This window comes from Phaenicophaeus curvirostris, chromosome 1, assembly GCF_032191515.1.
Source record: "Phaenicophaeus curvirostris isolate KB17595 chromosome 1, BPBGC_Pcur_1.0, whole genome shotgun sequence".
NCBI classification, from domain to species: domain Eukaryota; kingdom Metazoa; phylum Chordata; class Aves; order Cuculiformes; family Cuculidae; genus Phaenicophaeus; species Phaenicophaeus curvirostris.
Genome location: NC_091392.1, coordinates 82970170 through 82985279, shown reverse-complemented (window position 1 = coordinate 82985279; position 15110 = coordinate 82970170). Strand labels below are relative to the sequence as shown.

Below are 15110 nucleotides of genomic sequence, written 5' to 3'. Positions count from 1 at the left end.
CTCAGAGCAAGAGTAATAAATAAATACAATAAGACTTGACACCATGAAAATTGTCTCTTTGAAGGGATCTGGAAAAAACACCATACAGACAATAGCTGCTTTGTGCCTGGTGGTGTGAGGATTTTCACTGTACTGTCACCATGGCATTGTCCAGGCTACAATTTCCACAAGTCTGGGATTATCCTGAGCAGACCACTGCTCCCCTCACAAATGTTTGAGCTTTATTCACTCCTGTTGCCTCTCTGGCACTGCACTGAGACTAAACAGGTGTGAAAGATGATTCCCTGTCAAAAGTGAATGAATAGCTTGTGTTTACTTGTGATTAGAAATAATAATGGGAACAGAATATTAGAGTAAATACAAACTAGTTTGTTTTGCTTGTGTGTCATAAATTGCCTATTATCATCAACTAAAAGATGTCACATTGCTTTTGGCCTTGTGGGTAACGGTAGTTCCTGTTGAGTCCTAGTTTAGCATCCCCTGTCCCAGCCTGGTAAGCAGCTAAACTGGGTGTTTTAGTCCCAGTTCCACCCCCAACAAGGAAAGGGGAAAAGGAAGTGAGAGAGAGATACTTGTGTGTTGGAAATCAAAACTAAACCAGCTTTAATGAAACAATAATAATAACAAAGAAAATAATAAAATTAATAAGAAAATAAAATAATAAAATATATGCAAATGTTCAAAACCAAATCAAACTCCCCTTACGACCATATGTCACCACTAATGCTGCAGGGCAGGCGTGAGGAAAATCCCAGACTGTATTCTGTAGCACATGGAAGCCAGATTCAGGAACTGGATTTAGGAACACACATTTTGGGATTAGGAGCTGACAAACAGATGAGGTCCTCACTGAATGGTGGCATTGAAGAAGAAGGCTTATCTCTCATGATCCCTAAGCTTTATACTGAGTATGAGGTATACAGAATGGAATACTTTGTTGGTCAGTCTGGGGGCAATTGTCCTGTCTGCTCCTCCCTGCAGGTGTGGCCCTTTCTTGCCCTTTGGCATTCCACCAACTCAAGGATGGCCTTCGTTTCCATTGGAAAAAGTATAAACAATGGACTCTATATACTGATGCCCTGTTACTGTGATGATAACTACAAACATCAGGCCGTTCTCAGTTCTAGAGGCAGACACTGAAAAACATGTTGTTTTCTCTCACAAAATGAAGTTACTTAGAAGAGACTTAGCTGGAATTTTAGAGAATTGGTTCTGTTTTAGCTCAAACCTTGCCCTCTATTTCTCCAACAGCACTCCCAGGCACAGACATAATGCAGTGCTGTTTTTAACAGTGATGTTACATCTCCCCTGCCACAGCCCATACTTTAATCCAAGTGTGGTCTTTCCACAGATCAACTTATCACTCGCATCTAACTGCATCGTGTAAAGCCCAGTGGAAATGATTCACTAGAAACTTCTTTTATAATGAATTGGGTTCTCTCTCCTTTTAGCCCTTTTCTCACTTGTGTGACATTTTCCTTCCTGCATTGTTTTTCTTGCCAGAAAATTCCACTGGATCCTAGCACTGTAGCAGAGCTATGAAAGTTCAGATCCAGATCCAGGTTCTAGGTGGATAGTACAGGCCCAGCTTGCCACCTCGGGGAAAAGCTGCTGACTCAATATACTCTCCAGCAGAAAACTGATAGGTTATTCAGTCTAACTGCTCCCCTTTTGTTACGAATACTGGAAGTAGGGATGCTTTCCAGTGGCCTCTGCTGCACTTCCCAGATAGTTTCCCTATCTGCTGACTCCTTACTGCCCTACAGGTATAAACAACATTAATATACATCACTGAGAATAATCATTACAGAGAATGTATTGTAAAGTTCAACATCAGTTTTAATTTTTATACACCCCATTATCAATGGCAGTGATCTGATACTGGCACTGCAAAACTTCCACTGTGCTGCACCCTGCAGGAGTGGTTTTTTTGCTTTTCTCTATCTCCTCTTATACCTTGTGTGCAGAGATACTCCTTTTTTAAAAAAAAGAAGTATATAAAGGTACACCAAAAAACAGGCAGGTTTGTATATGGACTTCTTTATGTCAGGAGAGCCATGGTTAGAAGTGGTAAATGTGGATACTTTTCTGACTAACTGAAAACAACTTGCTTAATCAGGAGACTGTAGAGATGTAGTCTTGAATGTCATCGCTGCCATTGCTGATTGCAGTAAGAAAACTTGAATATACCACCATCTGCACCACTGAGAATGTGTTGGTGGTAGTAGATGAATGGGCAGAGAGGAAGGAAATAAAAGGTTATGTGTGTGTGTGTGTGTGTGTGTGTGTGTGTGTGTGTGTGTAAGATACATGAGATAGCAGAGTCGAGCCTGCATTTTCTAAGCACAAAGTGAAATCTCGTCCTAAGGAATTCAAGGATCTTAAAATTTTCTTTTCCAGAAATTCTGACATTCCTTGAGCTAGAAAAATATAGTATTTGTTGTGATAAAGAAGTTAGGAAAAAAACCAGGGATGATGTATTTATTTTGATTTTTGAAAATACAAAAAAGTTTTCTATTTATGTACAACAGACAGTCCTGATAGAAGACTAATTACCAAAAGATTAAGTGTAGAAATACATGTTAATATTCCTAGACAAAACTATATTTAAATGAACGTTGATAATTTGGATTAATCTGTGCAACAGGGAGGAGCTGTAATTATCCATAACCAAACATAGTAAACTGAAGAAATGCCAGAGTTAAGCTAAACTGAAAGCAAAGCAAAAACCTTGAGATGCAGAGAAGTATCTGGGTGTTAGTTTTACCCTTTAACGAGCTCTACAATAACTATCCAGCCACAGTTAACGTACTATGTAAAATCAGACTGAACTGTTTTTTTTATGAAGAAACCTAAGACATTGTGGATGCCCTCTGTAAGTCTGGATCGTAAACTGAATGATTCTAGAACTCCTAATCCATGTGCACATTCTTGGGTTCTCCGATTTGCCATTCAAATTGAGACAGCAAGGTCACAGAAAAGAAAAAACATCGGCAGCAATCTGTGCTCGTTGTTACCACAGCTAGATAAAATAACTGCCATTGCCAAAAATGCTATTTTCAGAGTGGGCTTTAAAGCACGAGCATGTCTCTTATGCTAGTGCCTATCAGATTAGGTGGAGGTAACTTTGCCCCTAGAATCATAGAATCACCAGGTTGGAAAAGACCTCTGCGATCATTGAGTCCAACCATACCTATCTGCCACTAAACCATATCCTTAAGTACCTCATCTACCTGTTTCCTAAATGCCTCGAGGGATGTTGACTTGACCACCTACCTGGGCATCCTCTGCCAGTGCCTGATGACCCTTTCACTGAAAAATTTAATTTAATTTAATTTTAATTTTTTTTAAATTTTAATCCCTGGTTTTGCCATGTTGTTGATATGTAATGATAGGCAAATTCCTTAATCCCTGAGGTCAGATGTGGGAATCTTAAGGGAGGGGGCAGAGGGAGGAGAATGAACACTGAGAGAGCATAAGATTAGACTGCTTCACAACGTGTATTCTTAAAGACAAGGCACTTAGGTTACAAAGATGTATTCTTTAGTAGTATTTCTTAGCTTGTCTGCATGTTGCTGCCCCTGCTGGAACCTGCTGTATTATTTTAAACTATTTTTTGTCTATAACAGTAGGCTGATACTGCAATTGAAAATGGGACTGATGGAAACATTTGGGAAAGTCGGATTACTCATTAGATAGGTGTAGACATAACTTCTTTAGGTATGAAGCTATAGCCAGAACAGCTATGGCATTGAAACACAGTCTAGAACCAGTGGCCAGTGATTTTTTTTTTTGTTTTAATTAAATGAAAGCCAAGTAGTCACTTTCCTTGTGTTTAAAGCCAGAATGAGAAGTAGGTCAAGGTAACATTAAAGTTTGGTGTAGAAACATTCCTTTCACTCTTGCCTGTGGATGAGCCACAGATACGTGAAAAATTTGGGGTAAAACCAGCTATTTGTGCAACTCCTGGGATACCCACTTGATTATCTCTATTGTTCTGTGCTTGGTTCCCTTCTAGGAAGCAGGTTGCTTCCTTCCAGCAGTGTTGCTGGCTCCACTGGAAAAGGAAAAGGCAGCAAAGCAGATGCTCAGCACCATAATCCAGTAAGTGCTTTAATAAAATCTTTCCTTCTCACTTGCACAGAGATAAGGATGGGAGAAAAAGACAGTGACTTAATTTAGGAAGCTTTGCTTGCTGAGGGTTCAAAGGACAATAAGAAGGTGCTTGCAGGGGAAGGTTAAAGAACTACCTTGTTCTGCAGGCTTCCATTTTGTGCTGCGTGTGAGGTCACCGCTGGAGGACTGTCTCAGTGCACGCTGGGTGAGGACAGGTAACGTATATGGAGAAGCACCACAGGGCTGTGGTTCAGGGTGACCGCATGCCCCTGCACCATCCCTGGCCTCAATGAAAGAGTGCAGCAAGTACTGTATGGCTTCACAGGAAAGAGTTAATCCTATATGTTCTTTCCTAAATGATCTTCCATGGCTAGCTGACTCTGGCCTGTTTGATCTACCTAAGCTCTGCCTTTCCCTCTCAGGAAAAAGCGTTTCCCATTGAGACATTTCTCTCTGCCTTAATCTATGCTCAGGATTATTGTCTCCTTTTTCTTTTCGTTGTTTATTTTCCATTGCTCAGATGCTGCCTAGCTTTCTCTGCACCTGTCCTCTGCTTCCTATGGTTTGATAATTTTACTGAATCGCTTTCTTTTTTATTTAGTGTCCCTGTGCCTATCTTCACTTGCTTGTTTGCTTTCAGCCTTGCATTGGCGGGACCTACTTTTCCATGCCAGTTTCACAGCTTTTCCAGACATGGAAGTGGAACTGGTTCTCCTGGTGAGGTCTGCAATAGAGTAAAGGGGAACACAACTCCCAAGTTTGTTCCCTAGTGTTCACAGGCCAGTTTTTCCTGCATCACTGAGAGTCTCTCTTATGACTCAAAGCCCCCTTCCTTGCCCAGTATCTTCACTACTTTAAAGTGATGTGGATGTGAGGCTCTCAGGAACTAGTTTGGCATATAGCTAAGTAAAAGAAGAATCATCTTTATAGAAGAATATTCTTCCAGCTATTCTTAATAGCTGGCAGTTCTTAGTACTGCTTAGCATCTACCCCTGCGCCTGGTACAAAAGCACAAAGGTTTAGATCCTCAGCGATTTTTCAAGTCACGCTCAGCTTTTCGTTGCCCTGCCACCTGGTGGCATTCAGAGCAGTCACATAAACAGTTCAGCTCCATATGGTGGTGGCCATTGGGTGTCACAGCAGACTGATATTTAGACAGGAGATCAGAAAGGGAAGCCAGATACTACTTAAATGCACACCATGCCGAAGACAAGTAGTGAGAATGACAGTATAGCTGCCAGCCACCGTTTTCTGGGGTAATCAACAGAGCGATTATATTACTCACTGATACAAATGCAAAGGCTATAACCACATACTAGTGCTTATCACATGCAATAATCAAAGCAAAGGAAGTCCTGACTTTGGATTCTCCTTATCTCAGTAGTGTTTAAGTGCTATTTTAGTAACTAAGGCTTTGAGCATCTTATTTTCATTCATTTCAAGTATGTCTAATGATCTTTAAGATCATTTTGGGAAATATGCAGCAGTTCCATTTCATTTGGTCCATCTACCAAATTATCAATGTTTTGTCACAAAAAATTTTGGTTTTTTTCAGTCAGGCTGTTTCAAAGAACATTTTTTTTCACAAGAACCTGGCTTTTGCAATGAGATTTCAAGGTGTTCCTTGCATTCTTCTCACCTCCCACCAGAGTTCATTACCTCCATAAATGTGATTTTTTTACCCTTTTCTGGCAGTGGCCCCAGGGCACTGGGGTGATATGCTTAAAGTGATTTGTCAGTCATTCCATTTTTATCACAACTTCAGGATCAGTTTGATAGCAGAATCAGGAAACTTGAAAAATTTCAAATGGGAAATGGTATACAATTTCTTTAACATGGCTTCAGGAGACTCAAAGAAACAGATGGCATCCACATACATAAATTCCCTGTCATTCCAGCTTCTAAATGAATGTAGCCACTTACACCTCACAAAAATTTCCTTAGGCTGGATTTGTCCCAAGACTAATGGGTGCTTTGGTGGAAAGGAGAAAGGAGTTCTCATATTATAGGATGTGTGCTGGAAGAGGTGTAAGAAGGAAAAAATGGTGAATGGGTGAACAAATGATATTCCCATAGCACTTACAGGTCTAAGAACATGAAGGACAGATTTTTTTTCTGATGCTTTGTTCCAGGATTTGCTGCTCAAGTGAACAAACATGAATATGCATAACCTTAACGTTCAGAAAGAGGCAAAACCCAGAATTCCAGCTGCTGCTAGTTCTTCTGCTTCCTTCAGTGACGCGTCAGAGACAGCCAAGAATCACAGAGGAATCAAGCCTCATACAAATCAAATTGATCCATATGTGTTATTCCAATTCAATCAATGTAGGCCCAGATTCAAACTATTTCAGTGTGAAATTTCTAACTACTGTAATCAGGGGTGAGAGTGAAAAATGAAGTGTTTTGGTTTTAATTTGTGTATCTTTCCCTCTGCAGACTATAAGATGGGAAATCCCTCACAACCACATCACCTTTGGACAGGCAGCAGTTAGTCCATCCTTGAGGAGACAAAACACAGCCTGTTTCATTTACCAACTAAATTTACATGGTATTCACCATGGAAGACAGCGGTTTTCCAAACACATTACTGTAAAATTGGCATTAATTAAAAACCCCTGCAAGGTGTGGGGTTGATGCCTGATGATGCATGTGTGTGGTAGTCTTCTCAATGTCAGTCACTACAGAGCAAGGTGTATAAAATAACTGTCCAGGATGGGGTTAGCTCCTTTTGAAATAACCTGACTGGTTCCCCAGATTTTTCTCTAGGCTTGAACTGTCCCTTTTGCTTCCACTCTCCTCTCTCATGTTCCTTCCAAGAGCCACGCTGCAGATTAAAAGGCAGTGTGAATGCCTTGTCCTGTGCTTCTAGTGTCTGTTTAAAATAAAAGGAGAATGTGGTCAGCTTCTCTTAGGCTGTATCTGTATGTGTTTCTAAAGGATGAGTAGGAAGATAAGAGGAATCTATAGGTCACAGTCCTGTAACAACAATTTAATCTTCATGTTTTTAGGGAAAGAGAAAGAGAACTAATCAGGAAAGAATAATGTGTAATCTTTAATGTTAACCATTAATCTCTTGAAAGAAAAGCATGTTTGTATTGGTAAAGACCTCATCAGACTGGTACTGCTGGCAAACCTTCAACTTCTTTGTAATTAGAGATAAGACTGAACCATAAACTTAGTGGTTAAGGATGAGAAAGCCATCTTTCCATAAAATTGGATACATTCAGATATTCACTGAAGGTTGACCATGTATATTTTCACTCTTACATACTTCCTCAGGACTTTTCACATCTTGGGTCTTGGAACTGATGGGACTGGCCCCAGCCATTTTTCACCTGCAAGACAAACCAGCACAAGAGAAAGTTAAAACTTAATGCATAGAAGTGATTGGCCAATCACATTTCTGCAGTAGGATGACTGTTCTACTCCTCTTTTGAAAGTTAACCACTAATGATGGAGTACAGATTTATATCTTGTTGGTCATACTTCAGCCAGCTCCATAAATCCTTCACTGTCTAGTCACAAATGAAACTGTCCAGGATTATTTGGCTGTGGAACAGATGAGAGATTCTGCAGGTTTGGGGCACTCCACATAAGGGTGAAGCTAATTCTTTTTAGGACTGCTTTTTTGAGAGGCTGGGGGTAAGGAAGAGGAAAAGGATGGAAAGCCAGTGAGTCAGAAAAACATAAAGAAAATCTGTTGAAGTCCTTGGAGTTAAGATTAGAAACCAGGTCATAACATTCCAATTATGATTAATGACTATTGTAGTGAGTGTTCTGGTATTCATCTTCCTCGTTCTGATTTTCATCAAGAATATTTTTACAGAATCAGAAACCCATCCAGAAAAGAACACAAACCTCAAAAAAACCCTTACCTTTAAGCCTATGCCTAATTTTAATTTATATTAAGATATTCTGCTGATTTTTTTCAACAAATGCGTTAGAGCCAATTATGTGCATAACTAATGACAAACTCTCCCAAGTGCCAAATCTTGAGATCAATAGTCAAATGCCCTCTAACTCAGGTAAGAGCAAATGAGTTTTATTAGTTATCACAACCTAATCCAACTATCTTTAAAAAATTAAAATTCATATTCTTTAATAGAAAAATGAAAAGAAAGATAGTCAGCATATGAATTTCTGTTAAAAAGTTGTGTAGTTAGGTAATTACAAGTTATGGACTGGGGAGCTGTGATAATGTGCTTTTTAAGTAAGAGGAACAGCTATAAAAAGCAGTATCAGCCATAGTCTTAATCTTAGCCAAGATCTAATGCCCAGTACTAGAAGGTTAAACATGAACATTTTGTAAACAGAAGAGTTTCAGTAGTAACTTTAGAATGGCACGTGGAGCACAAAGCCTGGAACATACCAAGAAGGGATGGAGAACTCAAGTTATTTCTTGTTTGCAAAAGGACTACATCTTTTATCACTGTGACAGTACTGAGATACATTCCAGTCAGCAGTTGCATGCCATAAGAAGGATACCGAACATTATTTAATATTTGAAAGAAAGAGTGTTTTATTTAGCTGTATTAAATATTTCATTAAAAGAGGGTGAAAGCATGAAATCCAAAGTGAAGTTATTAGGTACACTCACCTATAACGCTGCTTAGCAGCTCTAAGCGATCGGAGCCAAAAAAGAGTTGAGGTTCCCCATCTAAATGTGCCACAACAGCGGGCATCCCAAATGCCTATTGGCATGATGGAGATGAAACACAAAATGTTATAATGAAAGAAATTTTTGCAAATGTGATCAATCTTCAGGAATAAAAAGCAAAAACTTTGACTTTTTCCCCTCCCCTTCTTTTCACCTTCTTCATTCTTAAAAGATGAGTCTAATGGAGCCATCAGAAAGTAGCAGGCTCTCCAGAGCCTGTGTGCCTCTTTTGAAGAAGCAAAAAAGCACCGTGATAAATCACAGTTTTATGTCAAGCAGTGATAAATGCTATCTCTTAGTACTGGTCCTGTAGCTTCCCACCCTTGCTGTCCATCTGGAATGAGCTGAATGGGTCAGTCTTGGTTTCCCAGGTGACAGTGTGATAAGCTACCAACAACAGTGACTTAGCTTTTGCGTGTTCAGAAGGCAAGCCCACCTAAAAAAGATGATCTATATAGTGCTTTCTAACCATCACCTTCACTGTTCCATGCTTCCCAGTATTTTTAATAGGGAAGGAATACATAGCTGTGATGCCAAATGGCACTGGAAGCGTCTCACCCCATATTTCATTGCTTCCTCTGTTGTCTCTTTCAGTCGATTCTTCACTGCAGGGGATGAGATCATTTCAAGTTGCTTTTGGGCGACCTCTGATGATAGTCCAGCCTGTCGGGCAACCTGAGAAGAGATGAGATAATGAAAAGTACTCCAATACGAAATATTCTAATCCCCCATCTACTATGCTCTAATTAATGTAATCCTCAGTGTTATCACTCAATTTCTACTACCAAAAAATTATAAAATAGCCTTGAATCACTTCTTGCACAATTGTCTTCATGTATTCCCAACCTATTCCTCATTTATCAACTCTTAGATACAGAGTAGAAGGGCTACTTTAAAATTCCAGGCCCAAAATCTGGGTTTTTTTTCCAGAGTTCCTAAACAGGAAAAAAAGAAAGGAAAAAAGAAGTTCAACTTCTGATCCAATTAGATAATTCAGTGAAAAAATATTGTTCTGAAAATCTTACTATAAAAGCCTGCCAAGACAAAAACAGTTTGTATGACAAATGTGGCCACATAGGAACTATAAGTGATTATGCATGAAGGAGACTGTAACTCAGAGTTGCTGAAGTTATTACTGTATTTTTTTAGCCTTCTCTGACCCTGTACTACAGGGGAATGAGATAAAGTGCCCAAAGGTATAGGTCCAATGTGTATCAGGTAACATTGAAGATACAAGTATCTATTTCAATAAACTATTTCACAAAATATCTTAACTTCCATGCCATCTACCTGAATGACATGACCTTTATTTTTCTTTAAAAAAACGTTAAGAAATGAAAAACGTACTGCGCATGGAGCTCCAGTCCTGCACATACAGGTGTTAATGATCTTTTCTTTCTTATCTCAATCACTTTTTCATTTAGCATCCACATTTTCTTGTACCTTCTCCTACTTCCACATTAGGGAGATTAGGAACTCTTTTTGACTCTGCTTGGATGGGAGACAAACAAGCACTGATAACAAAATGCTGTACAAGCTTGGTAGCCATGGTGTTTAGACTGAAATATTTACACATAGCATCTGGTCCTCACCGTTCTAGGGCAGTAGGGGCATTTAAGTGGACTGGGGCAGGATTCAAGAAGTATACGTTGCTTCTCTAGTAATTTATGTTACTGCTGACTACAAAAAAACCCAAAACAAAATACTAGGGAACTATATCAAGTAAACAACATTCACTGTTTCCAACTGATGTGTAAAATAGATTCACCTATAAAGATTTAGATAAAAGGGCTAGGACCCCTCACTCAGCCTTGGATAGCTTAATTCCACAGGAGAGAAAGGTCTAGTACTTGCAGGGGTGAATGAAGACAGGCACAATCAAACAAGGAGATGCCTGCCTCTGCCTTGCTGGGCATAGAGAAATACCCACAGACCACCAAACAGCAACTAGATCACACAGACATCTTTTTGAGTATGAAGTTTTTTCCTCTCAAGTTCTCCATGTCCTTATCTTTATTTAAATAAGGTTATATTTATTTAATTAAGGATGGATTCAGAGACTATGTGAGGACTTTCTCTCTATATTTATTTAAAGGGTCTGGCTGGGGCGAGTTAGTTTTCTTCATAGTGAGTCATATGGTTCTGTGCTTTAGATTTGTAACCAAAACAACATGGTAACATTTTAGCTGTTGTTGAAGGGTGTTTGCACAGTGTCGAGGCTGCCTCTGTTTCTCACTCTCCCTGTGGCAGCGAATACACTGAGGGTAAGAGGCTGGGAGAGGACACAAAAAGGCAGATGACCAGAACTAACCAAAGAGATTCTCCATGCCATATAACACCGTGCTGAGCAATAAGAAGTGTGAGGAGTGGTCATGGGAAGGTTAGCCACCTTTTGCTTGGGAGCTGGATGGGCACTGGTCTACCTGTGGGAGGTGGTGATTGCCTTTCCATCACTTGTTTTGTTTTCTTCCGGTATTCTTCCACTTCTCATTTGTTTATTAAGCAATTTTACATTAAAACACAAGTTTTCTTGTTTCCTTCTTTTCCTCTTCTCCTGTATCACTGGGCAGTGGAGGGAAGTGAGCAAGCAGCTGTGTGATGCTTAGCTGTCTACCAAGGTTAACCCTCCATGGTTTAATGATATCCTTCAAATCTCTTGAAAAGGGAAAATACAAAATTCTGCTGAAATTCTGATAAAAAAAAAGGTGTACTAAGATGAAGGTGAAGTGCAAGCAGCCAGTCTGCAAGTTTTGGGTTTCAGACAGGGTTGCTGGATAAGAGAAACTAGTCGTGGATAATTCTTCTCTTTTCTTCATATTCCAAGAACTTAAAAAAGAAAATAATGTAGAAATGAGAGCCCTTCAAAAGGATCTAATGGGATATTAACTCACATGCCATTAAAGGTTTTACTGTCAAACTCTAGACAGCAGAAGAAAACACATCAAAAGAGTACAATTTCTAAAAGGGCAATGCAGCATAGAACTTACTAGTGAAGCCTGGCTCCACCATTCCAAGGAACATCACCTTTTCCAAAGTGCTGCATTTCACCTGAAGATTTCATGTAACAGCAAAACCTCAACGCATTTTGGAGACACTATTCATACTTTCACTACTGTTAATAAAACATTATCAACAGATAATTCATTGTCAATCCTGCGTATCTCGCCACATGAATTAACAAAAAAGGAGATTGATTCTTCCAGTTCAGAGTGTCATTAAAAACATGACAAAAAAAAAAAAAAAGAAATTCCAAACAGAGCTGCTCGGGAAATTAAATCCATTTTTTCTAGCTGAAATTTTTCAACATTCAGGTGATCTCTTGACTAAGTTGACTTCATGTCTATTACTGATCCAAGTCATCAATAAGAATCTGTAACAGAAATGCTGAAGCACCAATGAAGATGAGACACTTACAGCCAGTATGTTCTCTGGTTGACTAATGTCTTCATGCTGGTAAAAGAATAAAACAAGTAATTCAGTACTTAAGAACAAAAGCTCAACTCTGGACTTGAAAGCAAATTTTCTGAGAAAACAGAAATAAAAAAAAAAATATTAACTGCTGCAGAAATTTCATCAGGAAAAGTTTAAAGTCATCTAATCTAGTAATGTAACAAGTGCTTTCTGATATGAAAGCACTTAATGATCCACTCAGCCCTGGACTCACCATAAATACCTAAAAGGAGGCAGATTAAGGTGAGTGTAAGTTAGATTTTTTTCTTGCAATGGCTACTGAACCACTACGACCTTACATTTCCTGTATGACTATTCATACAGGACTTTCATACTATGACTTTTCATTAAGGCATTTCCTTTCTCTTGCTGGAATCCCGCATTTGAATGAAGTGGGACAGGAAGGGTGGCAGAGAAAGGATCAAGAAATTGACCATAAAATACTGACCTGTGACCAAAAACGTATCCAGAACTCTCTAGATAAGGGTTCCAGGTATCGTGGTTGTGCCATATCAATGGCTGTGAGGAAGCGCATTGCCGCAAGAGTATCTGGGATTAGCAGGGAGACAGAGAAACATATTGAAAGGAGGCACACGATCAGGAACAGATACTGTCTACGCAAGTGCCACCTAAGAAGAATATAATCTTCTCTGCAATAGTCCCCAAATGGTAAAGCTTATGTTGACTCACAGTATCTTCCATGCTAATATGTTTCTCCAGAAGTTCCTTTTATGGTTTAAGATGCACAGACTTAACCTTGCTCACAGATACAGGAAGAAAACACATCAAAATGTGGAGAGGGGATTAATCTTCACCTTTACTGTTAGGGGGAACATGAACCAGAAGTGCTAGTGTTGGAAGACACCTGCTAATCTAATTCTCTTACTTACTTGTACCAAGGATACGTTGAAAGATATCTCCTGAAATTTTCAGAGGCACTTGGTAGTATTTTGCCATCCTTTTTACATCCTTCAGCATGTATTCTCCACGCTTTGGCAACATAGCTGGGGGCTTGTTACCTTTCAGGAAAAAGTTCTGGTTTCAACTGTATTATAATAACAGCAGACAAAACTAGAGTAGACAAATTAGATCTCATCCATACATGAGCCTAAAGAGGAGTGTAATTTTATATATAGATTACTGAAACACACACAGCTTTTCAAAAGATAATGCTAGGTTTTAAATGTAATTTAATTTGGTTTTGCACAGATCAATCCTTTAAGTCACCAGAACTAGTTTCAAACCAAGATACAGATGTTCTAGCAGGGTTTTATATTGATTCATACAAATTACTTTTAGTCTATACTACTACTGTTACATGGGTAAGCAATCTAGAGACTTGTTAATTTCATAACTTATAAGTTCTAAGTCTCAGTGAGTAACTTGTTCTAATAAAGCCACAGGTGCTATTTTATGGCATACTTAGATCCTTCATGTATATCATGAACTGCAGCTGTTCCACAAATTAATCATGGTTTGAACTCAACAGAAAACTTTCAGGAAAACATTCCGTATCAAATTATTATTATTATCCCAGAACTGATGAGCTTTGGCATAGACTGTATGTCTCACAAACAGTCACTGTGTAGTTGCATAGTATGAAATTCCTTCTGGTAGATTTCTCAGTCACTACTGAGCTCCACAGTCGTACAGATAATTTGTTATTGGTGCCCAAACGTAGTTTAAAGCTGGTTCTGTGGGCTCTGCACTCACCAAGAGCTTGCCCACCAGTGTCCTACTAGTGACAAAGGTATTTCCCTACAGACCTATCTCCCTGTCTTGCCTACCAGTTGCCTGCATTATGCCACCAAGGAAAGCTGGACGGAAGCACAGATCAATATTCCAGATGTGCTGGTACCGACAAAGTACCTGCAACATACAAAAGTCAGAGGAGTCATACAAACAGTCAGAGGAGAAGTTAATCGAGCTGCATGCAGCTAGGAAATACACTAAGGCATTAAATAGACACTGCAGATAAACTTTTTTCTATGGCTGGAGCATCTCTGCTATGACAGCAGGCTGAGAGAGTTGGCGTTGTTCCACCTGGAGAAAAGAAGGTTCCGGAAACACCTTACGGTGACCTTCCAGTACTGAAAAGGGCAACAGCAAAGCTGGGGAGGGACTTTTTACAAGGGTACCTGGTGATAGGACAAGGGGTAACGGCTATAAACTGGAGAGGGGCAGATTTGCACTGAACATTAGGAAGAAATTCTTCACGATGAGGGTGGTGACACCCTGGCACGGGTTGCCCAGGGAAGCTGTGGCTGCCCCATCCCTGGAGGTGTTCAAGGGCAGGTTGGATGGGGCCTTGGGCCGCCTGATCCAGTGGGAGGTGTCCCTGCCCATGGCAGGGGGGTTGGAACTGAATGATCAAACTATTCTATGAGTCTATGACATTAGTGTCATTCCTAAGCGCCTTTTTGGGATGCTGCCAGAGAATGCTGATCTCCAAAACAGTGAAACACTCGTATTATGATTCTGCAAGTCTAAGCGGGGTTAAATAATGAAAAGATCGATCTCGGGAGTGGACGCTCGTGCGTTTTAAACACCAAAACTACTCCTAAAACCGGGGCGTTGGGCGCTGACGGCCAAACACCCTCAGGCCGTGCCGCCCTTTGCTCGGGCCTTTCCTTAGCGCCCCCGGCTTCCAGCAGGAGCGGAAGAGACGGGGGCACCCCGGGCTTGCCGCCCTCCTCCCGCTCACCTCGAACCCCAGCCACGAGTACGGGGACACCACATCGTAGAACAGCTCCACGCGGGTCCGCCCCATCCCGCTCCTGTCCTTGATCCCCACCGTCACCCCGTCCCGTCCCGTCCCGGCACCGCCTCCTCCCCTCCCCGCCCTCCGCAGCCCGGGGCGGTGCCGCCCCTCCCTCCTCGTTCCCCT

General features: G+C 40.4%; 2 protein-coding genes across 2 annotated transcripts in view; one reads left to right on the top strand and one right to left on the bottom strand.

Moving 5' to 3' along the window:
- The window catches only part of LOC138724990 (rap1 GTPase-activating protein 1-like), a 35067-nt gene extending 28491 nt beyond the window's left edge, over positions 1-6576 (top strand). Inside the window, 3 exon segments of the mRNA XM_069865432.1 lie at positions 4019-4104; positions 4263-4331; positions 6249-6576. Coding sequence (XP_069721533.1) covers positions 4019-4104; positions 4263-4286 — 110 coding nt within the window. The 3' untranslated portion in view covers positions 4287-4331; positions 6249-6576.
- Positions 6577-7128: 552 nt separating this feature from the next.
- GSTK1 (glutathione S-transferase kappa 1) lies at positions 7129-15007 on the bottom strand. The gene is made up of 8 exons (XM_069865445.1): positions 14928-15007; positions 14011-14092; positions 13114-13242; positions 12672-12772; positions 12188-12223; positions 9332-9448; positions 8714-8807; positions 7129-7451 (listed from the first exon to the last, which is right to left on the bottom strand). The coding sequence occupies exons 1-8, from the start codon at positions 14991-14993 to the stop codon at positions 7402-7404; spliced, it is 675 nt and encodes a 224-aa protein (XP_069721546.1). The 5' UTR covers positions 14994-15007; the 3' UTR covers positions 7129-7401.
- Positions 15008-15110: the final 103 nt, after the last annotated feature.